Source organism: Saccopteryx leptura, chromosome 3 (assembly GCF_036850995.1).
Source record: "Saccopteryx leptura isolate mSacLep1 chromosome 3, mSacLep1_pri_phased_curated, whole genome shotgun sequence".
Classification (NCBI taxonomy): Eukaryota; Metazoa; Chordata; class Mammalia; order Chiroptera; family Emballonuridae; genus Saccopteryx; species Saccopteryx leptura.
The window spans coordinates 62,478,717-62,506,453 of NC_089505.1; the positions used below are offsets into that span (position 1 = coordinate 62,478,717).

At 42.5% G+C, this 27,737-nt stretch overlaps 2 protein-coding genes across 11 annotated transcripts in view; one reads left to right on the forward strand and one right to left on the reverse strand.

Annotated features, from left to right (window-relative positions):
• LOC136398981 (zinc finger protein 227-like) overlaps window positions 1-3,373 on the forward strand; it is a 92,996-nt gene extending 89,623 nt beyond the window's left edge. For 7 of the 10 annotated variants that reach the window (XM_066373690.1, XM_066373683.1, XM_066373686.1 and 4 more), the window contains one exon: window positions 113-3,372. In XM_066373690.1, coding sequence (XP_066229787.1) covers window positions 113-2,316 — 2,204 coding nt within the window. In that variant the 3' untranslated portion in view covers window positions 2,317-3,372. Of the gene's footprint in view, window positions 1-112 lie in introns of all 10 variants that reach the window. The other 3 variants (XM_066373688.1, XM_066373689.1, XM_066373682.1) reach the window with 2 other exon arrangements.
• Window positions 3,374-21,258: 17,885 nt separating this feature from the next.
• Window positions 21,259-27,737, reverse strand: part of ZNF235 (zinc finger protein 235) — a 39,722-nt gene continuing 33,243 nt past the window's right edge. Inside the window, exon 5 of the mRNA XM_066373704.1 lies at window positions 21,259-24,063. Within this exon, the coding sequence (XP_066229801.1) occupies window positions 22,481-24,063 (1,583 nt within the window). The 3' untranslated portion in view covers window positions 21,259-22,480. The remainder of the gene's footprint in view (window positions 24,064-27,737) is intronic.

Consider the following 27,737-nt stretch of genomic DNA (forward strand, 5'->3'; position numbering starts at 1 on the left):
GACCCTTCCCTTGGTTTATTAAGACCTTATCCTATGAACTAAGTGTGAAATCTTCACATTTCCGAACAAAGCATTACTTATTCTCATCTCTGAATACTGCTCTTTCTTTTAGGCAGTAAGAATGAAAATGCCGTGGTGACCCTTCAGAAAGTTTCATTGAAGTACCTTTCACATGAAGAGCTATCTGGCTGGCAACTCTGGAAACACGCTGCAAGTGATCTAAACAGATGTCTTCAGAGGGAGAGGTCCCGGTTATTACCAGGCAATTCTGTTCAGGTTTCTGAAAGTGAAAGCGATGCAGTGAATTATAAAGGAGATAGTGCCTGTTGTATTGAAAATCAAGAGTTTTTTAATTTTCAGGATTCTTGTGGGAATATGTACCTGAATGAGTCACAGAATCAACACAGAGTTACGCAAATTCATGTGAAAAATAACCTGCATGTATTTGAAGCCCTCATGAAGAAATCACCACTTAGTGATCATGTTAAAATTGACAGTGAACAGAAACTCTACTGTGACAAAAGCATGAGTGACAAAAGCATGAGTGATGGCTTCAATCAGCACTTACCCGTCAGACAGGAACTCCATCCGTACAGTGAATGTGGAAAGGGCTTCACTTACAGCTTAGCACTTTCAAGTCACCAGAATGTTCGCCCCGAGGGGCAGTGCTCCGGTCAGAACTCACATCTGCCGACTCATCAGAGGATTCACCCAGGAGAGAGAGTTGCTAAGTGTCATGACTTTGATAATTGCTTCAATAAGAGCTCTTTTCACTCTCATTCTAATGCAGAAGAGAAGTCCTATAGGTGTAACAGCTGTGGCAAGGGATTCAGTAGCAGCACTGGTCTTACCATTCATTACAGAACTCACACTGGAGAGAAACCTTATAAATGTGAAGAGTGCGGTAAATGCTTTAGTCAGAGTTCAAATTTTCAAAGCCATCAGAGAGTCCACACTGAAGAAAAACCATACAGATGTGACGAATGTGGTAAGCGCTTCAGTTGGGGTGTTAATCTTCGTGTTCATCAGAGGGTCCACAGGGGTGAGAACCCCTATAAATGTGAGGAGTGTGGGAAGGGCTTTGCCCAGGCTGCCCATTATCACATACATCAGAGGGTTCACACTGGCGAGAAACCTTATAAATGTGATGTCTGTGGTAAGGGCTTCAGTCGCAATTCACCATTAATATGCCATCGGAGAGTTCACACTGGAGAGAAGCCGTACAAATGTGAGGCCTGTGGGAAAGGCTTCACTCGTAATACAGATCTTCACACGCACGTCCGAGTTCACACAGGAGAGAAACCCTACAAATGTAAGGAGTGTGGGAAAGGCTTCAGTCAGGCCTCAAATCTGCAAGTCCATCAGAATGTCCACACTGGGGACAAACAGTTCAAATGTGAAACATGTGGGAAGGGCTTCAGTCAGTCTTCAAGGCTTCTAACCCATCAGAGAGTCCACACTGGAGAGAAACCATACAAGTGTGATGTGTGTGGTAAGGACTTCAGTTATAGTTCAAATCTTAAACTGCATCAAGTAATTCACACTGGAGAAAAACCATATAAATGTGAGGAGTGTGGGAAAGGCTTCAGTTGGAGATCAAATCTTCATGCTCATCAAAGAGTCCACTCAGGAGAGAGGCCCTATAAATGTGAGGAGTGTGATAAGAGCTTCAGTCAGGCCATAGACCTTCGGGTACATCAGAGGGTCCACACTGGAGAGAAACCATATAGATGTGGTGTCTGTGGGAAGGGCTTCAGTCAGTCCTCTGGTCTTCAGTCCCATCAGAGAGTCCACACTGGGGAGAAGCCATACAAATGTGATGTCTGTGGAAAGGGCTTTAGATACAGTTCACAGTTTATATACCATCAGACAGTCCACACTGGGGAAAAGCCATACAAATGTGATGTCTGTGGAAAGGGGTTTAGATACAGTTCCCAGTTTATATACCATCAGAGAGGCCACACTGGAGAAAAGCCTTACAAATGTGAGGAGTGTGGGAAGGGCTTTGGTAGGAGCTTGAATCTTCGCTATCATCAGAGGGTCCACACAGGAGAGAGACCCCATAAGTGCAAGGAGTGTGGTAAGGCCTTTAGTCTCTCCTCAAATCTTAGAGTCCATCTGAGTGTTCACATGAGGGAGAAACTATTTAAATGTGAAGAATGTGGCAAGGGCTTCAGTCAAAGTTCACGTCTTCAAGCCCATCAGAGAGTTCACACTGGAGAGAAACCATACAAGTGTATCATATGTGGAAAGGACTTCAGTCACCGTTCACGTCTTATGTACCATCAGAAAGTCCACACTGGCAAGCATTTTTAAAAATGAGAAATGTGTTAGTGGCTTCAGTCAGTTCATCTAGTTTTTAGAGAGCCCATGCTGATAATAGGCACTATGTCATACTGAGAGTGGAACAGGGTGTCCTCAGATGGAATCTAACAAGTCCGTTAAAGTAATGACACAGAACCAGAGTAACGGGAATAGGGCTTATATTCAGTGGAGAAATAGGTTGTAACCCTCTTGCCAAGAACCGTTTGATTAAATGATCTTTCAGAGTGAATACAGCTGAAAGAGAATGTGTGAAAAGGATAGTTGCCTTATGCTATCGGGTTTAGGGGGGACATCAGTGTAGGTTTTGGATTATTTTCCTATTAGCTTCCACTTTATGTTTTCACAGTGATTATTTTACTAAAGTTGAAAACCTATGAAAAATGAATAAAATAACAATTTCCTGTAGCCAACAACTGATACGATTGCTTTATTTCATATGGTATATAGCACAGTGGTTTTCACCCTTTTTACTCATGGAGACTCATAAAAACAGAAGAATTACCAGTATTTTAGGGACTGTTAAGGCTGATGTTACCCTGAGCATAAGTAATTTTGACTAAAATCATTGGGTCTGTAATCTTCTTGCAGCATCAGGGTGGGTAAGTCTTTCACAAAGCAGTATGGAATTGCTGGACCAGTCCAAGGGCTGGCAGTGGACCAACACTGATACACTGGGTCAAAGTTAAGGGATATATCCCCAGAGGTGAATCTGCTCTTCAGAAGTAAATATTTTGTAGCTACATATAAGAGTGTTCATTGCATCATTATTTATAAAAGTAAATGAATGATCACTTGGGCTGCCAAGAGTATTTTACAATTCATTGATCCAGAGGGAGGAGAAAGAGTGAGAAGCATCAGCTCATGATTGTTTCACTTTAGTTGTTCATTGATTGTTTCTCATGCATGCCTCAATCAGGGGGCTCAAGTTGAGCCAGCAATCCCTCACTCAAGCCAGTGACCTTTGGGCTTAGGCCAGTGACCTTGAGATCATGTCAATGATATGGCACTCAAGCCAGCAACTGTTGGGGTTTCAGACCTAGGACCTGAGCAGCCCAGGTTGATGCTCTATCCACTGCACCACAACTACTAAGGCTCAGTTTATTTTTCCATTACAATTGACATTCAATGTTATATTAGCTTTAGGTATATTCCATAGTTGTTAGACATTTACATAACTTAAGAAGTTGACTAACTGGTGGTGGCGCAGTGGATAAGTCATTGATTTACCTGGAATGCTGAGGTCACCAGTTCAAAGCCCTACAGTCACTGATTTTTGAGCATGGGCTTATCAGCTTGAGCGAGGGATCATCTACAGGATCACAGGATCCTGAGCTTGCCAGCTTCAGCCCAAAGGTCACTGGCATGAAAAACCCAAGCTCGCTGGCTAGAGCAAGGGGACCCTGGCTCAGCCTCAGTAAAGGCACCTATGAGAAGCAATCAATGCACAAGTAAAGTGAATGCAACTACAAATTGTTGCTTCTCACCCTCTCCCTTCCTGTCTCTCTCAAGAAAAGAAAAAGTGATCCAACAATAAGTCTAGGACCAACTGACACCATAAATGGCCATTAGAATGTTACTGACTATATTCCTGTTGACTATTTTGTAACTGCCAATTTATAGTTTTTAATTGTTTTACCTTTTCACCCAGGCCCCCAACCTGTAGACTCTGTTTTGAAATAACTTAAGACTTCCCAAAGAATTGTAAAAAAATATGTAAAATCACTCATATATTCTTTATTCAGAATCACCGGTTAATGTGTTTCAGTCATTCTAAGGAAGTGAATATGTACATACATTGATACTTTGTGTACATATACTTTAGAAACCTATGAGGATGATACAGACAACTTACTAGGGGTGGGATTCAACTGGTTCACACCAGTTTGACAGAACCATTACCTAGTTTTTTGTTGACTTCAGTGAACCAGTTCTTAAAATGCACTTTTGTAATCAAGGTTCTCTTTTAGGTGGGTGCCTGGGTGGCCACTCAATATAAAAATCACAGATTTGCACTCCTTACTCTTAACATTCATCTGCTCAACAGCGTATTCTAGGCACCTGTAGTCATGTTCATTCTGTCTGTAGGTGAAAAAAATTGCAAGTGAGGATGCCTCTCAAGAAGCAATATGGAAATAACAGTTTTATTTTTTGTCGGATATTTAAAAAATTTTTTACTAATATTTTAAAACCTTCTATAACAGTTTTGTGTACTCTTATTTAAGTATTAAATGCATAAAATAATAAACTACCTTTTGGTATATCTTTTTATTATATTTTAAATGGTCTTTATGGCAGAATATCAGTTAAATTACACTGGGGAACAATTTTTTTTTAAATTTTCTGTTGCATGAGATTTTAGAACTGTTTCTATATATTTCTGCATCACTGATTCCAAATCTGAAATCAGATTTGGATTTGGTGCATGCTCTAGTTTTTATGCAATTTTAATTTCTTTTTGTTACAGTTAATGGCATGCATTGGTTTTTAAATTGGAGTTAAAGGGCAATGACTCTTGGATTGAACATAACCACAAGGCAATTAATGTTTTACAAACATCACTTTTACATAACTGTAGTTTTTAAATGTAAAAAATTATTATCTGATAAAAACATCCTCTTACTTTGTTTTAAGATTGAATCATGGCTTCTTCGAGTAGGCATAAATGTAAGAATAGTCCTGACACCTTCTGTTATATATGTGGCTGTTACACACTTCAGTGTCAAAGGCGCAATATTTCATCATTTGTGACACGTGCATATATTGCCTATTTTCAAGTTCCCCTTGGCGATCAAGACAATTGGGCTCCTCATATTGTGTGTCATCATTGTGAGGAAATGCTTTGTGACTGGACAAAAGGAAAATGCAAAGGAACGCCTTTTGATATTCCCATGGTTTGGTGTGAACCTAAGGACCACAGCAGTGACTGTTATTTCTGTCTGATCCATACAAAGGACATCGGCAAGAGAAAACAGCATATGATCCTATATCCTAATTTCCCTTCAGCAATACGGCCTATCCCAAACTCAGACACTCCCGGTTCCAGTTTTCAATGGTTTTGTTTCTTCTAAGGATGAAGAAAGTGAACATGGTGATCAAGTGTATTTTGATAAGATGCATGAGAAAATGGTTGTAGAATCTGAGGGGTCTTCTTCTGATGTCAAACAGTCGTTAACCCCTCAGCAGTTTAGCCAATCCGAATTGAATGACTTAGTAAGAACGACATAAAAATTGTCCTCAACTTTCTGAAATATGAGGAGCATAACTGGATCATTTGTGTAGATCTTTTTTTTTTTTCTCTTTTTAAAAATTTTTTTTTATTTATTCATTATATTTTATTTATTTTTTTTTTTTCCTGTATTTTTTGGAAGCCGGAAACGGGGAGAGACAGTCAGACAGACTCCCGCATGCACCCGACCGGGATCCACCCGGCACGCCCACCAGGGGGCGACGCTCTGCCCCTCCGGGGCGTCGCTCTGCTGCGACCAGAGCCACTCCAGCGCCTGGGGCAGAGGCTGAGGAGCCATCCCCAGCACCCGGGCCATCTTTGCTCCAGTGGAGCCTCGGCTGCGGGAGGGAAAGAGAGAGACAAAGAGGAAGGAGAGGGGGAGGGGTGGAGAAGCAGATGGGCGCTTCTCCTGTGTGCCCTGGCCGGGAATCGAACCCAGGACCTCTGCACGCCAGGCCGACGCTCTACCACTGAGCCAACCGGCCAGGGCCTTGTGTAGATCTTAAAATGGTAAATTTCCTGCTAGGACAACAGGTTTCACGAAGTATCCTTGCTTTCTGTGTTTGTGGGACAGCCGAGCTCAGGAGAAACACTGGACACAGAAGGAGTGGCCGAAACATGAAGCTCTGGAAGTAAGGAAGCAAAATATTGTGAATGAACCTGTAGTTAATTGAGACAGGATCATTTTTTCCCCCACTTCACATAAAACTTGGCTTAATGAAGCAGTTTGTTTAGGCTTTGAATAGAGAAGTGAATGCTTTCAACATATTTCTGCTTTTCCTGCCTTGTCTTTTGAGAAGATAAAAGCAGATGTATTTGATGGACCTCAAATTCGAACCTTCACATGTGATGAAGAATTTGCCAGGAAGATGAATAAGGAGGAGAAAGCAGCATGGCAGTCTTTTGTGGCAGTTACAAAGAACTTCCTTGGCCACAAAAAAGCAGAAAACTATAAACTTCTGCTTCAAAGGATGCTGTTGGCTTTCTGCGACATTGGATTCACTTCCTGAACAGTCACCTTGATAAGTTTCCCAAAAATCTTGGAGCTGTTAGTGATGAGCAGACTACTGCTGGAGCATCAAATGAGATTGTCCTCAACAAGTACACAAATGCAAATTTTTGCCTGAATAGAATTTAAATAAGTTTTGCAAAAATTTTATGATTAAAATAAGTGTTTTATTATGTTCTATTTTGAAATTGTAGACAAATTCTGATGCAATCATATCTTTTAGTGTATTTATTGCGTTATATAAATTATTATATTTTTACAAAGATGATGCCCAAGAAGACATTCTACTTCATTATGTTAAACTAAATGTTGAAAATTTTACAATAAGATGAAAACCTAAAATCTTGAATTGCAAAAAAACTAGCTTACAGAGAAAAACTAATGTCTGATTTGAGATCAGCACACTCGAAGTAGGTAAGTACAAGTGTTTGTGGATGCAACAATAATTTTGTTCCCCAGTGGTATTTGCATCCCACCACTGTGTCTTACTTGCCACCTGCATCTAAACACTTAAGTGTGTGTGTCCTAAGAACAAAGATATTTACTTACGCAGCTACAATACAGGTATAAAGTCTAACCTGCAGTCTTTATTCAAATTTTATCAATTGTTCCAATAATTACACTTTTTTCTGCTCTAGAATTCAGTCAAGGATTACACATTGCATTTAGACACCTGTAAACTGGATCACTATCTCATTCTGTGTTCTTAATGGCCATGATAGATTTGAGTGTCTCTTAAATTCAGATTTAGCTGATGTTTTCTCATGATTGGATTTAAATTAAGCTTTTTTTTTTTTTTGCACAAGCATCCTGTAAGTGATGTGTCAGTGGTGCATCACATAAGGAAACATTGGGTATGTTTGTTCCATAATAGGTGAACTTAAATTAGTTAATTGATTAAGGTAGGCGTGAGCTGGGTTTTCCCATTGTGAAGTTACCATTTTTTCTCTGTAATTAATTATTTGTGAGGAGACACTTTCTGGTTTTCTAAATAGCTTGTTTCTTAAACTCTCCTTCACTGGTTTTAGCATGCATGATAAGGCTGGCCTAATGGTTTATTGCTGCAGTTGCAAAAGTGATTTTGTACCTTCATCATTCCTATTGTTCAAAAATTGAATGTCCTTACTATCTGGCACAGTATGACATTCCAGAGTCATCTACTTCTCTGCCCCAGGCATGGAATTTACAATTTTTTGTGGAGCCCTTGTTCCTCGTGGGGGATGCATGTTTCTTTGTTTTTTACTCCTTTGGGGATGGAGATAATGGGTAGGATCGGCAGACACATAGGGAGATAGGTAAAAAGAAAGAATCATAGGCCCTGGCAGTTGCCTAGTGGTAGAGCTTCAGCCTGGCATGTGGATGTCCCAGGTTTGAATCCCAGTCAGGGCACACAGGAGAAGCAATTTTCTGCTTCTCCACCCCTCCCCCTTCCCTTCTATCTCTCTTTCCTTCCCACAACCACAACTCGATTGGTTTGAGTGCATCTGCCCCTGCTGCTGAGGATGGCTCCATGTAGCCTCTACCTCAGGTGCTAAAAATAGCTTTGTTTGGAGCATGGCCCCAGATGGGGGTTGCTGGGTGGATCCCAGCTGGGGTGTATACGGGAGTCTGTCTCTCCAACTCCCTTGTTCTCACTTGGAAAAAAAAGAATCATATTTTATACTTTTTAGTTTTTTATTTACTGATTTTAGAGGGAGATATAGGGAAACATCACTCCATTCCTGGAAGTGCCTTCCCACCCGTCCTTCGCTGTGTTCTTCCTAGCCTTCCCCAATTCCATACTGCATTTCTGTTCTCCAAGAATCACTCATTTGGATCCCAATCTCATCCACATATTTCCCAGAGAATGTCAACCCAGCCAGAACTTGGGGGTCCAGTTCAAGGAAGGAGACAATGGCGTATTGGACAACTAAAGACATAGTGATTTTTGAATTGCATAGTCTTTCCCCCGCATAACGTTTCCCATTCTCAGGGTAATGACCTTTTAAAGATTTTATTTATTTATTTTAGAGGAGAGAAAGAAAGGAGTAGAGAAGTGGGAAGCATCAACTCGAAGTAGTTGCCTCTGTATATGCTTTGATGGGGCAACCCTGGGGTTACAAACCAGCTACCTCAGCATTCCAGGTGGACGATTTATTCAGTGCACGACCATAGGTCAGGTGGTATTGACCTTTTAAATCATATAAAATATCCTAGCAGGACCCAGTAGAAAAATATGTGATAAAAATCCAAAGATGTGCATATCCAGGTAAGAGCCTTGTAGTTAATAACTCTTTGTGGATACTAGTATGGCTAATGTGAACAAATGGTTCCTTGTGGTATGTGAAGGAGGACCCCAGGCCTGTGGGTACAGCCACTGGTCATCCCTGCACTGTCATCAACTAGTAATCGCATTCTCCCTTTATATTTCTAGAGGGAGTTTGACAAAGCTCTCAGACCATCAATCACATCTCTCCGTTGCTTCTTGAGAGACCTAAAGCAGTTTAGGAAAAACTAATGCTAAAGAGACCAAAGTAGAAGATTGGTTACAAAGCATTGTAGTGTACTGATTAAAAAGCAGACTCTGGAATTAGTCTTTCTTGTTCAGTTCAGCCATTTGCTAATTGGGTTACCGCAGAAGAGATGTTTAGCACCCATTTCTCAATTTGCTTGTGTGTTCATTGTGGATGATAATATTTCTTAGTTCAGTTGTGACAGCTAAAACTATACGCCTGGTATATGACAAGAACTGTAGTGTTAGCCATTATTTTCAACATAGATGTCATTATTATGATATACAGTAATACCACGGTTTTCGTTGACTTCGGTTATCGTTGGTTTTGGTTTTTGTCGATTTTTTCCACGAAAAATTTGTCTCAGTTTTTGTCAGTTGCCTCGGATTTTGTCTGCATGGCCATGTGACCTCGCTGCTAATTTTGCGAAAACGAAAGGTGGTCCACGCGTTCTCCTGCTCAGTGTGGTGGTGTTTCTCGTTGTGTGAACATCACCCTGCGCGTCTAGCCCAACAATTCCATTGCTTTCCAGTGTTTTTGTGCTTTTCTTATTGATTGCGAGTGCTAATACTACAATTACGTGTAAGTGATTACTGCATGTACAGTGTCTGCACCTCTCCCCTCCTCGCCGTCTTCCATACACCAAGAAGAGTCCTTAGAAAGGTAAATGCCATGTTAAATGTTCATTTTTTATGTTAGTCTTTTATATTCATTTTATATTAATTTCTTATTGTTTCTAGTACTAAACCCTACATTTATTCTCTATAAAACGTGTTTTTGGTATGTATTTTGGAGTGTGTAGAACGAATTAATTGGATTTACATTGATTCATATGGAAATAATTGCCTCGGATTTTTTGGTTTCACATTTCGCCAATTGTTATCGAATGGGTTATTGACAAAAACCGAGGTATCACTGTACTTATAAAATTCTAGGTGCTTGCATTCGGTGCTCGGAACAGAAGCCTTGGTGAAAGACTCTGAGCAGCCGACGGGGACGGAGATTCAGGCTGCGGGCCTGGCCGAGCTGGGATCCTGGAACCACGCTGCAGGGCTAGCGAGGGCCAGTCCCCCACCCCATCACCACCACCCGGGGCTATGCGCGCTGCCTGGGCCTCACCCGGCTTCCCTGTGCCGCGGGCCTCCTCGTGCTGGAAGAGTTTGTCTACAGAAGGGGAAGTGCAATAAGCAATGTCCATCTGGAGCCCAGGAGGCACATTTTGGAGATGATAAATTTGGAAGTCTCTATGAGGCAAATATATTCATTCTCCTTTAAAGAGTTTCTGAAAACAACAAATCAATGTTTCTCCATCTTTCTAAAATCAATAAGTTAAAAAAAAATGATGGCTCTGGCCAAATGTCCTGACATGCCAAGTTCGCAGGTTCAATCCCCTATCAGGGCACATACAAAAATCAACCAGTGAGTGTGTAGGTAAGTGGAACAGCAAATGGAAGTCACCCTGCCCCTGCTCCCCACACTTCCTCCCTCCCACCCTCTCTAAAAATGTTTGTTTATTTATTTATTTATTTATTTATTTATTTATTTATTTATTTATTTATTGTATTTTTCTGAAGTGAGAAGCGGGGAGGCAGAGAGACAGACTCCTGCATGCTCCCAACCAGGATCCACCCGGCATGCCCACCAGGGGGCGATGCTCTGCCCATCCGGGGCATTGCTCTGCTGCAACCAGAGCCATTCTAGCGCCTGAGACAGAGGCCATAGAGCCATCCTCAGCGCCCAGGCCAACTTTGCTCCAATGGAGCCTTGGTTGGGGGGGGGGGGAGAGAGACAGAGAGAAAGGAGAGGGGGAAGAGTGGAAAAGTGGATGGGCACTTCTCTTGTGTGCCCTGGCCAGGAATTGAACCCGCGACATGTACACGCTGGGCCAACGCTCTACCACTGAGCCAATGGGCCAGGGCTAAAAAAATTTTTTAAAGTGTCATGGGCAATGTCTTTAAAACAAAAAAAGTTTTTAAAATGCTTAGAAGTGATCCCAGCACAAGCTAAAAGGTGGCCAGTTGTTACCAGTCTTTCTGAGAGGCGTCCGTCCGAGACAGCTTCTGTGCTGAGCTGGCAGCCTGGTAGCTCAGCTCCAGCTCCAGCGCCCTTGGCCCTTCTCTGAGCTGCAGGGAGAGGGGCGGTTCCTATGTTCCTAATGACTCTCACTCCCTGCCCCCCCTTTTTTAGATTTTATTTATGAATTTTAGAAGAGAGTGAAAGGGGGAAGAGCAGGAAGTATCAACTCCTAGTAGTTGCTTCTTGTGTATGCCTTGAGTGGGCAACACTGGAGTTTGGGCTTTCTCCACTGTGCCACCACAGGTCAGGCTTAATTCTTTATTATTATTATTATTATTATTATTATATTATTATTTTAGTGAGTGAGAGAGAAACATAGGAAGGTAGAGAGATGAGAAGCATCAACTCAGTTGTGTCACTTTAGTTGTTCATTGACTTTCTCATACATGCTGTGACTGGGGGCTCCAGCCGAGCCAGTGACCCCTTGCTTAAGCTAGTGACCTTGGGCTTCAAGCCAGCAACTGTTGGACTCAAGCCAGTGACCTTTGTGCTCAAGCCAGCGACCATGGGGTCATCTGAATGACCCCACACTCAAGCTGGCAACAAGGCACCCAAGCCGGATGAGCCTGTAATCAAGCCAGCAACCTCAGAGTTTCGAACCTGGGAACTCAGCATCCTAAGTTGATGCTCTTCCAACTGCACCACTGTCACAAACCAGCATGACTGACTAGTAATTCCAGCCTGACCAGGTGGTGGCGCAGTGGATAGAGCGTCGGACTGGGATGTGGAAGGACCTAAGTTTGAGACCCCGAGGTCGCCAGCTTGAGCGCGGGCTCATCTGGCTTGAGCAAAGAGCTCACCAGCTTGGACCCAAGGTCACTGGCTCCAGCAGGGGCTTACTCGGTCTGCTGAAGGCCCACAGTCAAGGCACATGTGAGAAAGCAATCAATGAACAACTAAGAAGTCTCAACGTGCAACGAGAAACTGATGATTGATGCTTCTCATATCTCTCCGTTCCTGTCTGTCTGTCCCTGTCTATTTCTGCCTCTGTAAAAAAAAAAAAAAAAAAAATGCACTTAAAAAAATTAAAGAAATTAAAGAATGGGTTCGGGAGGGCTCTGCAAAGCTGACAGCAGAAACAGACTGCACCCAAAAACTGCATCTTGCTTTATTTATAGGGCAAAGTGGGCCATTAGCAAATCAATGAGATCTCTGATCACGTATCCAAGGCAATCCAAGAATTTTACCAAGTGCAGAAAACCTCCATTACACATTACATCTTTACTAAACAAAAGAAACTTGCCTCCAGTCTTTCCAGGGAACATGGGGGGTAGGATGAGTATCAGCTAACATGGAGTTGTGGGGAAGGGCTTAGCCTTTTGCAACTTAATCAGGCAAGTGAGGTGGGGGGTTGGGCAGACTGTCAGCTTACAGCCAGTTCCCCACACCTCTGTCCCCCAAAAATCTAAACTGCAAAAACTCTGTTGGTTTTTCAGGCCCCGACATGCCACCACCAGTCAGGCCCACCCACGCTTTTTTAAAGAAAGGAATGGGTCTCAACCCCAGCTGGTCCCTGGGGGGATGTCCACTCTGATTCATCTTGGACCAGAGCCAGAATTGTGTATCTTCCAGCTTCTTTTCCTTTCCATCCAAGACTTCTGAAAGAGAATGCAGAGAGAAGGAGGAAGCGACCCCAGCTTCTGTTAACATTGTCCCAATGTGTGTGTCATTTGTGTTCTCAATCTGGAAGCAGACTTCAAATGTTTATAGAGTAGAGGGGGAGGTAGGATGAGACAAGTGTTGATGAATGAGTAACAATAATATGTTGAGTGGCAGAGAGTCTTTTATAGCTTTTATATGCTTTAGTTTAATCCTCATAACATGAGAAATATTGAATTTCATGCTGCCTGTCATCATTTCAGCCAAATAAGTAGAGACAGGGGTTGAATCTTTATGTGGCTTTATTCAGATGGCTGGCCATCTGGGAGACAGGGCTTTACATTCTCAAATTGTCTCAACCCCTCTATCCACAGCCAACCTTTTATTGATATAAGGGGAAGAAAAGGGTAGGAAGAGTTTGAGAATTTCAAAGGGAGAGTTAACCAGATAATCCTCTAAGTTAACTGGATCTTTGTCAGTCGGTACTCTGTCCTTGGAGCACAAAGGCTTTGCTTGCGGTCTCCTGGGGCACAAAGGCAGGTAACTCCCAGGTCTCCTTACACTGTGCAGGCCTGTTCAGGTATCCCCGTTCCTGGAACAAAGCTTTTACTTGAATTAACCATTAAGTCCACTGACCATAACCAAAGCCACCATTACTCAAGCTAAAATTTTAACTCTTGAGTTCATCCTATCATTAAGTATCTGTATTTTACAGATGAGAACACTGAGGGGGAAGAATTTAAGGGAACAGGGAGAGACAGAACCAAGAATTTGGTCGCTGGAAGTCTGGGCTCTTAACCTTCATGCCATACTCTCCTCCGGCCCTAAGAAATGCTCATCTCTAAGACTAAAGGAAGGGAGGTCACTGGATAATAATTTAGGACCCTGGAGGGCTTGAAGGCTGTGCTCACTGAATTCATTCCCTGTTATTTTATAGGACATTATGTTCCTGGTCTGATTATACAATGAATTTGTGCTCATCATAGAGAATTTTTAAGATAGATGACATATGGAGGCCGAGGGAGGAAGACATGAACCATTTTAAAGTTTTCACATGGTAACTAGAAAGATGGTGGTTGATGAGAAAGCAGAGGGTCCTGAAAGGGGTGCAGTGAAAGGAGAGATGAGGAATTTTGTGTGCTTATTTGGAATTAAATTTGCTCTTGGCTTCCAGTTGGCCTGTCCTAGGCTGTAGATTTCTATGTTGTGTGGATTGTGTCATTCTTTCCAGTGTGCCCAACATGTGACAGGGCTTACAGAGAGAAGTGATCCAATTTAAGTTTTTATGGTTGGTTGCGCATGTCTGATGGCAGCTGGATACAGAGGCCTGCAGTCCTGAGGGACTGTTTTCTGAATTCCTGAAAACGGATTGGTTGACAAAACAGTAGAAAGGATCTCTATAAGTATTTCTTGTCCTTTATCTCACTCACTCTTGGCCATATACAGATGCTTTGTCAAAGTATTTGGTAGTTGATGTACAGTTATTGATAGTATTTTCATGTCTTAAAACCAATTTACTTAGGAAAAAACCAGGACTAAGACATCATGTCTGTATAATTTATTACATAATGACAATAATATTTACCATTTATTGGGAGCATATTCTGAGTCAGGCAGAGTTTCTAGGGCTTTCCACATCTTAATTCATTTATTCCTCAAAACAACATATAGATGAGGCACAAGAGGATAACTGACCTGCAGGGGCCACTGGGTTAGTACCTGTCGCTCTAGAATTGAAGCCGTCTTTTCCAAATCACCACCTTGCTGTTTGTTTCTTTACTATCCCTGCCATATTTTTATTTTCTTTAAATTTTTATTTGGTCTTACCAGGTGGTGGTGCAGTGGATATAATATTAACCTGGAATGCTGAGGACCCAGGTTTGGAACCACAAGGTCGTTGGCTTGAGCAGGGCTCATCCGGCTTGAGCGTGGGATCATAGACATGACCCCATGGTTGCTGGCTTGAGCACGAAGGTCACACTGGCTTGAAGGCCAACGTCATTGGCTTAGACCCAAAGTTGCCAGCTGCAACTATAAGTTGATACTTCTCATCTCTCTCCCTACCTATCTTTCACTCTCACTGAAAAAAAAAAATTATTGAGGTTTTTAGAGAGAGAGAGAGAAATGTTGATCTGTAATTCCACTCATTTATGTGTTCATTGGCTGATATTTTGAGAGAGAAGAAAAAAAGAGAGAGAAACATCCACTTATCTATACATTCATTGGTCAATTCTTGTACACGTCAGACTGGGATCAAACATGTAACCTTGGTGTATGAGGACAAAACTAACCAACTGAACTACCCAGCCAAGGCCAGCCATATTTTTCTTAACAATGTCTATGACTGGCTAACACATTATACATGTATCTGTTGGTTGGTTTATTACCTGCCTCCTCTACTGTAATATCAGCTTCATAAAGTCAGGGACTTTTTCCATTCTGTATATTTAATATACAGAAATGTGCCTAGCCTATGTGAGATGCTAAATAAGAATTTGTTGAGTGAATTAGTTAATGATCCTGGTGAGTAGTAATGAGGCTCTCAGCTAATATAACAAGGATGTACCTTTGTCATTTCTTTCTCTCTCTCTCTCTCTCTCTCTTTTTTTTTAGTGAGCAAGAGAGACAGAGACAGAAAGGGAGAGAAATGAGAAGCATCAACTTGTACTTGCAGCACCTTAGTTGTTCAGTGATTGCTTTCTCATATGTGCCTTGGCCAGGGGGCTCCAGCTGAGCCAGTGCTCAAGCCAGTGACCATAGGGTCATGTCTATGATCCCACACTCAAACTGGTGACCCTACGCTCAAGCTGGTGAGCCTGCACTCAAGCCAGTGACATTGGGGTTTTGAACCTGGGTTCTCAGCGTCCCAGGCCAATGCTGTATCCACTGTGCTACCACCTAGTCAGGCAGATTAGCATTTCCTTATCAGTAAAGTTGAACATCTTTCATGTATCTGTTGGCCATTTGTATCTTGTCTTGGAAGAAGTTCTTGCTCAGGTCCTCTGCCCATTTTTAAATAAGATTTTTTGTTGTTGTATGAGTTCTTGATATATTTTGGATCTTAACACCTTATTGGAGGTACTACTTACAAATAATTTTCTGCCATTCGATTAGTGGTTACCTTTGTTATGCTGGGTTTTCTTTCTTTCTTTCTTTTTTCTATACAGAAGCCTATTAATTTGAAGTAGTCCCATTCATTTGTATTTGCTTTTACTTCCCTTGCCTTTGGAATCAATTTCATAAAATCCTCACTGAGAGCAGGGTCCATAAGGTTCATCATGTCTTATATTTAGGTCTTTGATTCATTTAATTACTTTGTGTAGGTGTCAGATAGCAGTCTAGTTCCATTCTTTTAAATGTAGCTTTCCAATTTTCCCTGCACCACTTAAATTGAGTTTTTTTGTTTCTCCCTTTAGTTCTATATATTAGTAGTTACTTTATATTTTGGTGTTTGTGGTTGGGTGCACATATATTAATATGTTATGTCTCGATGTATTATCCCATTTATCCTTATAAAATGTCCATCTTTATATCTTGTTACCTATTTTATTTTGAAATCTTTGTCTGATAGAAGTATGGCCAAACTTACTTTTGTCTAGATGACATTTGTTTGTACTATCATTTTCTGTTTGTCATTGTAACAGAGACATGACTCCTGAACACAGCATATAGTTATTATTAATAGTTGTTGGTCCATCCTACTCTGAGCCTTTTAATTGGTGAGTTCAGTCCATTTACACTTAGGGTGATTATTGATATATAAAGATCTCCTATAGCCATTTCATCTTTTGTTTTCTGGTAGCTCTGTCTCCACTGATTATTTTCCCTGTGGGTTGTTTTTCTTTTCTTTCTTTTTGTATTTTTCTGAAGTTGGAAACGGGGAGGCAGTCAGACAGACTTCCGCATGCGCCTGACTGGGATCCACCAGGCATGCCCACCAGGGGGCGATGCTCTGCTCATCTGGGGCATCGCTCTGTTGCAACCAGAGCCATTCTAGTGCCTGAGGCAGAGGCCATGGAGCCACCCCCAGTGCCCAGGCCAACTTTACTCCAATGGAGCCCTGGCTGCAGGAGGGGAAGAGAGAGACAGAGAGGAAGGAAAGGGGGAGGGGTGGAGAAGCAGATGGGCACTTCTCCTGTGTGCCCTGGCCGGGAATTGAACCCGGGACTTCTGCACACCAGGCCGACGCTCTACCACTGAGCCAACTGGCCAGGGCTCCCTGTGTTTTTTATTTAAAAATTTTTTTTTTGTAATGTATTTCCAGTTCTAGATTTTTCTTTTGTGATTACCATTAGCTTTATGCAAAACCTATATATACAGTAGTCCTTTTCCTTCTTATTTCTCTTATTTCCATTCACCTGTTCACATTCAGTCCTTTTCTGCTGCTCCTTTTGTTTTTGTTTTCTCAAATTATCACTCACTCTTTATGCTGTGAATTCATTTCAAAATTGCAGTAACTATTGTTCTTTTCTTAAAAAAAAATCTTTTGGCCCTGGCTGGCTGGCTAAGTGGATAGAATGTCAGCCTGGCATATGGATGTCCAGGGTTTGATTCCCAGTCAGGGCACACAGGAGAAGCGGACCCTTCCCCTCCCTCTCCCCCTTCTCTCCCTGTACTGCATCCAGTGGCTCAAGTGTCGCCCTGGGTGCTGAGGGTGCCTCAGTGGATCAAAGCCCACCATCCTCATGTATTAAAAATAGCTCCATTGCAAGCATCGGCCCCAGACGGGATTGCTGGGTGGATTCCAGTTCAGGGCACTTGTGGGACTCTGTCTTACTCTCTCCCCTCCTCTCACTAAAAAAAAAATATTTTAAATTCCTTTAACTTTCATGTTATATTTAAATGTTTAATAGCCTATTCTGAATAAGGGTTGAAATTCCTGCTTTTGCCTGTTAGTCATCATACTCATAATTTTATAATGTTTCCTTTTTGTTTCAGGTAGAAAAGCACCTTTCAGCATTTCTTGTAATGTAGGTCTTGTGGTGGTAAATTCCCTGAGCTTCTGTATGCTTGGAAGAGCCTATTCCTACTTCATATCTAAAGGATAAATTTTCTAGATCTGTTATTCTTCAATGGTGATTTCTCTTGCAATAATCTGAATATTTGTTTCCACTCTCTCCTAGCTTTTAGGCTTTCTGCTGAAAAAAAGAAATGTTAATCTAATTATATTTCCTTTATTGGTAAACATCTTTTTCCTGGCTACCTTGAGAATTCTATTACTCTTTTGACAGTTTTAATATAAAATTAGTGTTTTTATTAGCTTTTTGACAGTTTTAATATAAAATTAGCATTTTTATTAGCTTTTTGGATTTAAAGATCCAGTGCTTTGCATTGATTTGGGAAGTTCTTTTCAATTTTCTTTTTTGATAGGCTCTGTTTATATCCCACCCTTCTCTTTCTGGTGTAACCATTATTTTGTATAGCCTTTTCTAATGGAGAGTTCTCAGTTTTGTTTTGAACTCTCAATCTTCTCTCTTCTTAAACCTGAGTCATTTCTAGATTTCTATCTTCATGTCACTAATTCTTTCCTTCATCTGGTCTGCCCTATGTTCTAAATTCGCTGGTTCATTCAACTTGGAGTTCTTCAATGCTAAGATTTTTTTGTGTGTGTGGGTGTATGACAAAGACAGAGAGACAGAGAGAGACACAGACAGGAAGGGAGAGAGATGAGAAGCATCAATTCTTCATTGTGAGACCTTAGTTGTTCATTGATTGCTTTCTCATGTGCCTTGATTGGGGAGGGGAGGTTACAGCAGACCGAGTGACCCCTTGCTCAAGCCAGCGACCTTGGGTTCAAGCTGGTGAGCCTTGCAAAAAACCAGATGAGCCCATGCTCAAGCTGGTGACCTTGGGGTCTCAAACCTGGGTCCTCTGCATCCCAGTCCAATGCTCTATCCACTGTGCCACCACCTGGTCAGGCTGTTTCTTTTTTATAGTTTCAATCTCTTTTGTGAAGTATGCCTTTTGTTCATTGGTTTTATTTCTGAGTTTATTGAACTGCCTTTCTCATGTCTTGTTGAGGTTGAATTCTGCCATTTAAATCACATGATCCCATTTCTTTTTTTTTTTTTTTTTTTTTTTAAGGGAAATGGGGAGGCAGAGACAGACTCCCAAATGAGCCCTGATGGGGATCCACCTGGAAAGCCCCCTCCTGGGTGATGTTTTGCCCATCTGGGGGGCTAGTGCTCCATTGCTTGGCAACTGAACTATTTTAGCACCTCAGGCAAGACCATGGAGCCATCCTCAGTGGCTGGGCCAACTTGCTCAAACCATTTGAACCATGGCTACAGGAAGGGAAGAGAGAGAGAGAAGGGGGAGGGGGTGAAGTAGATGGTTGCTTCTCCTGTGTACCCTGACTGGGAATCAAACCCAGGACTTCCACACTCCAGGCTGACACCAACCTGCCAGGGTCACAATTCCATTTCTTTATGTTTATATTGTGAAGACTTTTTCTTTTCTTTGTCACCTTCAGTGTTTACTGTGCTTGAATTATTTCTCTACCTGGATATTTGTGTGAATGAAAACAAATTATTTAAGGAGTTGATATTTCAGGGCATAGCAGGCAGAAGTCTGTTTATTTTCCAGTAGGTGGTGCTGAAACACAAGCTTTTATTTCCTCTTGTACTGCTGGGCTTCCGGAATCTCTGTGGGAACATGCCCCATACTCCGTGAGGAGGTGGATGTCACCTTTACAATCCAGTCACCTTACAATCCAGTCTCGGGTGGGTTGAAGTGGTGGGCTATGGGTCAACTATGTGTTCCCAGCACTGATTTTCTAGAAGCCAAAAGCCACTGGCAAAGCCACTCTGAGTTGACCTGGCTGCACCTTGATGGATGGGGGCGGGGCTGGTGGGGAAAGCAGGATCACATGTCTGTCATTCCTAGATTTTGCCACAACCAGTCTGTACAGGCCACTCAGCTGGAGTGTTTTCAGTGCTTTCACTGTCTACCCAGTGGGCTAGGTGGATGGGTTCTCATGTTTGCCAAGTCCTTTGCCTGGTGCCAACAGGCTCTGGAATGCTACAGTTCTCCTTATTGCTCTTCTGACCCTGACCCTGGACCCTATTTCAATGTGTACCACCCTAGCCCAATTGTCACTGCCCCTCTGGTTTGTCCATTGGGAGTTGTACGCCAACCCTTCAATGCCATTGCATCTTCTGGGGGCCACAGCAAGTGCTGGACAGTAAAGCTTCTGTCCCTGGCCTTCACCCTCATTTCCACTGTTTGCTCAGATATGTCCACCTTCAGGTATCTCCGTGTACAGCTCTCAGACATGTTTATGGTATACTGAGCAGTGGGTCTCTTATTGAATTATAGCTCACCAACATGTTATTTTTAAAGACTTTATTTATTCATTTTAGAGAGGAGAGAAGGGGGGAGGAGCAGGAAGCATCAACTCCCATAGGTGCCTTGACCAGGCAAGCCCAGGGTTTTGAATCAGTGACCTCAGCATTCCAGGTCATCACTTTATCCACTGCGCCACCACAGATCAGGCGCTCAGCAACATGTTTTAACTTCAGGAGACCTGGAGGTCTTCCCATGCCATCACTCTTCATTATGCCATATTTTTCATGGTTTTATATTATTCTAATAAAAATTTTCTAATATTTTACAGCTATTTTCCTTTTATTGAATTTAATATAAATATCTTATGTATGATCTTTCTCACTTTTTCTAGTCTTTCAGGCAAAACCTCCAGTGCTCGGCTTGCCAAAGGGTATTCTGAAATCTTTACCAGCTAATGTCTACCAAGAAGTAAACACAGTGCTGTGAAAAATGACTCAACTGTTACACTGATGTTTCATTACATCAAAAATAAGCAACTTTGCCTGACCAGGCGGTGGTGCAGTGGATAGAGCGTCGGACTGGGATACGGAGGACACCCCTACATACCCTGAGGTCTCGAACATGAGCATGGGCTCATCTGGCTTGAGCAGAAAGCCCACCAGCTTGGACTCAAGGTCGCCTACTCAAGCAAGGGGTTACTCGGTCTGCTGAAGGCCCGCGGTCAAGGCACATATGAGAAAGCAACCGATGAACTAAGGTGTCGCAATGAAAAACTGATGATTGCTGCTTCTCATCTCTCTGTTCATGTCTGTCCCTATCTAGCCCTTTCTCTGTCTCTGTAAAAAAAAAATTTAAAAAGCGAGCAACTTTTTTGTCCTGCTCCCTCCTCCCCATTTTAGCAGGAAGAATCAGGGTGGAATGTGAGAAAACTAATGTCCTTGAAATTGCCAAAAGTCCTGCCTCAAGAGGTCTGGATGGAGGAAGCACTGTGCATAGAAAAGGCACTTTGACCTAAGCTCGCACGAAAATAATGAGAATTACCCTGGCTGGATAGTTTGCTTGGTTAGAGCAGTGTTCTGATACACAAAGGTTGTGCCTTCGATCCATGGTCAGGGCACATACAGAAACAAATCGATGTTTCTGTCTCCCTTTCTCTCTAAAATCAATAAAATTTTTAAAATAAGATGAAACCAACTATTCACAATTCAAGTTTATTAAAACTTTGTCATTGATAACGATTTTTACCATTTTCAATGAGTTATAGTAAAACTGTACCTTAATGAATTAGGGTGCAAAATTTCCAATCATATAAATTAATTAAAAACCACCACTTTAAAGTCATAAAATATAAACTAATGATTAAATATTTTCACTGTACACACAGACAATTCACTGTACAAAGAACTGGGGCTGAATGGGGGGTAGGAGCCATGTAGAAGTCTTGTTGAAACTGGTATATTATTTTGGATGGCAGCATTTCCTGATTTTCTGTACTTCAATCATTATTTCCTGAAACTAATTTCATAAAGGCCAAATGCAGGATTTTTTTTTTTTTGAGTATGCTGTGATGCATTTAAGGAAGGCAGCTGACTAAAATATTCAAATTTTTGTCCTAATTATAATGGATAAAAATTGCTTCGTTCAGTAATTGCTGGGCACCTATTACAACTAGTTCTACAAGGCAGAGAAGTAGTGATGAAAAAACACCCCTACCTACACATCAATTTTATTTGTTCATCATGACAGTTTTGCTAAGTCCGGTACCTAATCTTCATTTACAAGCCCTCTCTTCTCAGTAAACCACAATAAAATTTTAGATGCTTGTGTTGTCTCCAAAACTGGGACATTCAAAATTCTGGTATAACCATTTACCATATTTATGTTTTCTCTTATGTGTGAAATCTGCTATTTATAAAGAATTCATCTCCCAATTGAATTCTTAATATACTTTATAGAGCAGCTTTTCCATGGCAATTCCTTGAAGCCTCTGAGTTTTGAGGCTTTATTACCAGCACAGATTTCCTAATGGATATAAAGATGTGAGCCGAGGCTACATCACACCCCACACTTCTATAGATTACCTCCAGTGTGGATTCTCTGATGATATACAAGATGTGATCTCTGGCTGAAGCCCTTACAACATACGTCACATATGTAAGGTCTCTCCCCAGTGTGAACCCTCTGGTGTGTGTGGAAGTGTGACGCCTGACTGAAGCCCTTCCCACACTGCTGACACATGTAGGGCTTCTCGCCGGTGTGGACCCTCTGGTGCGCACTGAGCCCAGCACTCCAACTGAATTCTTTCCCACACTCCTCACATTTAAATGGTTTCTCCCCGGTGTGAATTATCTGATGAACTTGAAGATTTGACCTCTGGCTGAAGGCCTTACCACAGGTATCACATTTATACGGTTTCTCCCCAGTGTGGACTCTCTGATGGGCTTGAAGGTGTGAAGACTGACTGAATCACTTCTGACATGCATCGCATTTGAATGGTTTCTCGCCAGTGTGGACACTCTGATGAGCTTGAAGGTTTGAGGCCTGACTGAAACCCTTCCCACACTCTTCACATTTATAGGGTTTCTCTCCTGTGTGAACTCTCTGATGGTTGTGAAGGTTCAAGCTCCAATTGAAGCGCTTCCCACACACCTCACATCTGTATGGTTTTTCTCCAGTGTGGACTCTCTGATGGGCTTGAAAGTATGAACTCTGACTGAAGCCTTTACCACACACATTACAGCGAAATGGTTTCTCTCCTGTGTGAACCCTCTGGTGGCTCTGGAAGCTCGAGGCTGAGCTGAAGCCTTTCCCACACTCTTCACATTTATATGGTTTCTCTCCTGTGTGGACTCGTTGATGACTGTGAAGATTAAAGCTCAAACTAAAGCACTTCCCACACTCATCACATCTGTATGGTTTCTCTTCAGTGTGGACTCTCTGATGAGTATGAAGATTTGAGCTACAACTAAAGCGTTTCCCACAATCTGCACATTTATATGGTTTCTCTCCGGTGTGGATTCTTTCGTGGGCCTGAAGATGTGATCTCTGAGTGAAGCCTTTCCCACACACCTCACATTTATAAGGTTTCTCTCCAGTGTGAACTCTGCAGTGGATATTAAGATCTGTGCTACGACTGAAGCCCTTCCCACAGCTTTCACACCTATAGGGCTTCTCTCCTGTATGAATCGGCAAGTGGGCATAAAGGTGTGAGGTCTGATTGAAGCTCTTACCACACTCCAGGCACGAATACGGTTTCTCCCCTGTGTGGACTCTCTGGTGAGTTTGCAGGTTTGAGCTCTGACTAAAACCCTTCCCACACTCACGGCACCAGTAGCGTTTTTTCCCCGTGTGAACATATTGTTGAACGGGAATGGACGCACTATAACCGGCATCCTCATGTGTCCTATACGTGAGGGCCTTCATTCCCGAGTGCACCTGCTGGTGAGCTTCAAGACTGGAGCTATCAATGAATGCGCTTCCACATGCATCACACTGGTAGGTCTTTCGCCCTGTGTGGATTACACTGAGCTGGGCAAGAGGTGACAGCTTTGAGATGTCTTCACCACAGTCTGTGTTGCTGTGAGCTTTATCTGTTTTGTGCACTGTATCCTCACCATGGTGCTGTGAGTTACAACTGAAGATGTTAACCGGAGGAGCAAATGTACATAACTTGTTTTCCACTGGCGCCTGATTACAACTTCTTTGATAATTCTGTGTCTCATTCAGATACATTTTATTCCAACAACTCTGAGCTCTCCCTGTTGGAAATTCTTGATTTTCATTAACGGTGGAATGATTCTCTGTAAGATTCATGCCACAGAGGTCTCCCGCACCTCTCTGAACAGGCAGTCCTATTCTCACCCAGCAGGAGGAATTATGATGCTCAGGAAACTGAGAACTCTTTTCTTGAATATGTACCAAGCAGTCTTGACTTTTCGTTAACTCACTCACAAAATGTCTCTTGAGTTGCCAGCATGAGAGCTCTCCCAATGGAAAGCACCTCACTGATGCTTCATGGAGAGTCTCCATCTCATTTTCATTCCTGTTTCCTGAAAGAATTAAGGACAGTGACATCAGCAAGAAAGTGGGCTAGGAAGCCCCAAGCCTTTGTTCCCCAGTGAAATGTTAAAAAAAACCCAAAAGCCTGACCAGGCGGTGGCGCAGTAGATAGAGCAGGTGTCCCCAAACTACGGCTTGCAGGCCGCATGTGGCCCCCTGAGGCCATTTATCCATCTTTCATTGGTGGTCAGTGAGAGGAGCACAGGATGTGGTGGCCCTCCAACAGTCTGAGGGACAGTGAACTGGCCCCCTGTGTAAAAAATTTGGGGTCCCCTGGATAGAGCATCGGAATGGGATGCAGAAGACCCAGGTTCGAGACCCCAAGGTTGCCAGCTTGAGCGCGGGCTCATCTGGTTTGAGCAAAGCTCACCAGCTTAGACCCAAGGTCGCTGGCTCCAGCAAGGGGTTACTCGGTCTGCTGAAGGCCCACAGCCAAGGCACATATGAGAAAGTAATCAATGAACAACTAAGGTGTTGCAATGCGCAATGAGAAACTGATGATTGATGTTTCTCATCTCTCTGTTCCTGTCTGTCTGTCCCTGTCTATCCCTCTCTGTTTCTCTGTCTCTATAAAAAACAAAACAAAACAAACCCCAAAACTAGAGACTAGCAAGAATAAGTAACAGTTTTGAAAAAAATGATCAAAGCAACCAAGGGAGCATCCAACTGAGAAAAAGGTATGAAATGCAGGACCATTCCCGACTGAGGATATGGTCTTCTCAGGTGTCTGGCCCAGGGCTATGCGAGGGCTTTTCCCATTCGCCTCTATACACAAATACCTTTTTAAAAAATCGAGAGTAAGAAACATCGATTTGTTGTTCCACTTATCCAGGCTGTCACTGGTGACTCTTCTCTGTGCCCTGACCAGGGACTGAACCCGCAGCCTTGGCATATTAGCATCCACAACTACTTTTAAATGTCCTGTCCTGTTTACTTGTGGTATGACTTGTGGTATGGTCTGGTCTAAAGCAGTGGTTTTCGACATTTTTATACTTAAGTACCAGTGAAAATAGAATATTTGGGGAACTGCTAGAGCAGAAATCACCCTGTACATAAGCAAATTTGACTAAGATCATTGGGTCTATAATCTTGATATAACATCAGGGTGGTTAACTCTTTTGCAGACTAGCATTTGAAAAACACTGCTTTAGGCAACTGCAACACAATGTAAGTACACGGGTATCTAAACAGAAAAGATACAGTAGAAATACTGTATAAAAGACTGTGCACACCGGAGCAGTGGGTGGAGGGTTATGGAAGGAGGTGATGTGGAAGGGAGACTGGAGGGAGGGAGGGAGGGAGGGGGGAGGGCAGGGGAAGAAGGGGAGAGGAAGAGAGAGCAGAGACTGAAACACACCCAGAGAGATAAAGCTTTTCAAAAGAACTAATAAAAAGGGGAGGAAGACAGGGTGGGAGGGAAGGGATCAAAACAGAACTGGGAGGAAGAGAGAGAGAGAAACTGAGGTAACGTACGTGAGCACATACACAGGAGCCTGTGCAGGGCGTATGTGCAGGGGCAGTTCCGGGGCTCCCCTTCCCAGCCTGGCCCCCTGGTCTGGGCAGCTGTGGGCACACGTGGGTCAACGGCATGCTAAGCCTCCCTATCTATTTAAACCACCCAGAACTAGCAGTAAATGCAACAGCAGAGTTGTAGCCAGCCTTTTTTTCAACGTTACACAAAAACATTTTGTTTATAATCCACTATAATGTTATGGGACCACCTGTCATATATGCGGTCCATAAAGTGATCAAAACATCATTGTGCAGTGCCTGATTTTATTTTTATATATCTATAAAATGTCAGTAGAAACCAATGAATGAAATAGAAAGGAAAAGAAATAGAAACCAAGGAAAGCAAAACCTGGTTCTTTGAAAAAAACAAAATTGATAAACCTTAGTGTAACTGGAAATAAATATGCTGTATTACTGATTTACTGATCTTAGTCTGACTAGTCATAAAATATAGCTAAGGAAGAATGTAGTAACAAAGTAAGCTTACAAAAGTATTTCTGTAAAATGTTAAATCCAGTGTGTTACTTTTTTTTTTCTTTTTTTGAGAGAGGGGAGGTAGTGAGACGGACTCCCGCATGTGCCCCGAATGGGATTCACCCAGCAATCCCCACTGGGGCTGATGCTTGAATCAACCGAGCTATCCTCAGCGCCTGAGGCTGCTGTGCTAGGACCAACCCAGCTATCCTCAGCGCCTGGGACCAACACTTAATTGAACCACTAGCTGTGGGAGAAAAAGAGGAAAGGAGAGAGAAGCAGCCACTGAGCAAACAGGCCAGGGACCAGCGTGTTACTCTTCTAACATGATTCAATATTACTAGTTTAGTGATCAAAGTTATGTATTCTGTAACAAATCAAAAGTATATCAACCCTGTGCTTGCACTTCTGGCCAAGTTCTTTTCACTGCTGCGAGACCTGTTCCCCTCCAACTGACACACATCAAGGGTTAATATCCGAGCAAGAAGAATAAGCAGGAGCTACATAACCCCACCTAGGCGCCCCTTCTCACTCCCACCATACTGACCTGCAGTTCTGATTCTCGTCCAAGGCCAAGAGGACAACCTGACTGTGGGCATGTGTGGGCACCTGCTGCAAAGAACAGTAACCCTAGTTTATAAGTTACTTGCAAGCTTCAGTTCCTGTAACAACCAAAGAAACAGACTCCAAACACCTGATGTTCCAGCTGCAGGAGCTTTGCTGACCTCAGTCAGTTATCTGAGCACTGGGCTAGCCTGCACAGAGCTGCCCTCAGCAAAGGACCCTCAGCACCCTCCTTTCGATTCTTTTGTTCTATTTTTTTTTGGGGGGGGTTATCCCATCTCTTCCTCCCTCCTTATAAAAACCCCTGCCTGCACCAAAAGATTAAGATGAGTTTTTGAGGACAGGAGTCCCCCCCATCTCTTCCGGTGGCTGGCACTTGAATAAACCTTTTCCATTCTCAACAGCATCTGTCTCAATGTAACTGGTTTTCATGGTGACAGGCAGCCGGACCTGCAAGTTATTTTTCTGGTTTCATTAGCATTCATGATACTAGAAAAAAGAAATAAATTACAGACTGTACATACAGTAAAAAGATGCAGGTACCACAAATAGCCAAAGCAATCTTGATAAAGAACAAAGACGGAGGCCTCATGCTCCCCGGTTTTGAGCTGTATTACAAGGCTAGAGTAATCCAAATAGTATGGTACTGGCATAAAAACAGACACCAAGTCAATGAACAAAACAGAGCCCAGGCCCGGGCCAGTTAGCTCTGTTGGTTAGAGCATCATTCCAAAGCACCAAGTTTGTGGGTTCAATCCTAGGTTAGGGCACATACAAGAATCCACCAGTGAATGCATAAAAATAAGTGGAACGACCAACCAATGTTTCACTCTCTCGTCCCTTCCTCTCTAAAATCAATTTTTTAAATTGGTGCTGGAAAAATTACAAAGATACATGCAAAAATTGAAAACAGAACCACCATTTTACACTATACACAAAAACTAACTCCAGATAAATCAGACCTGAACCTAAGTCCTGAAGCCATAAAATCCCTAGAAGAAAAGTGGTAAAAGCTCTTTTGACATTGATCTTGGCTATAATATTTTTAGATATGACACCAAAAGCAAAGAATAAGTGGGGCAACATTAAACTAAAAAGCTTCTGCACAGCAAAA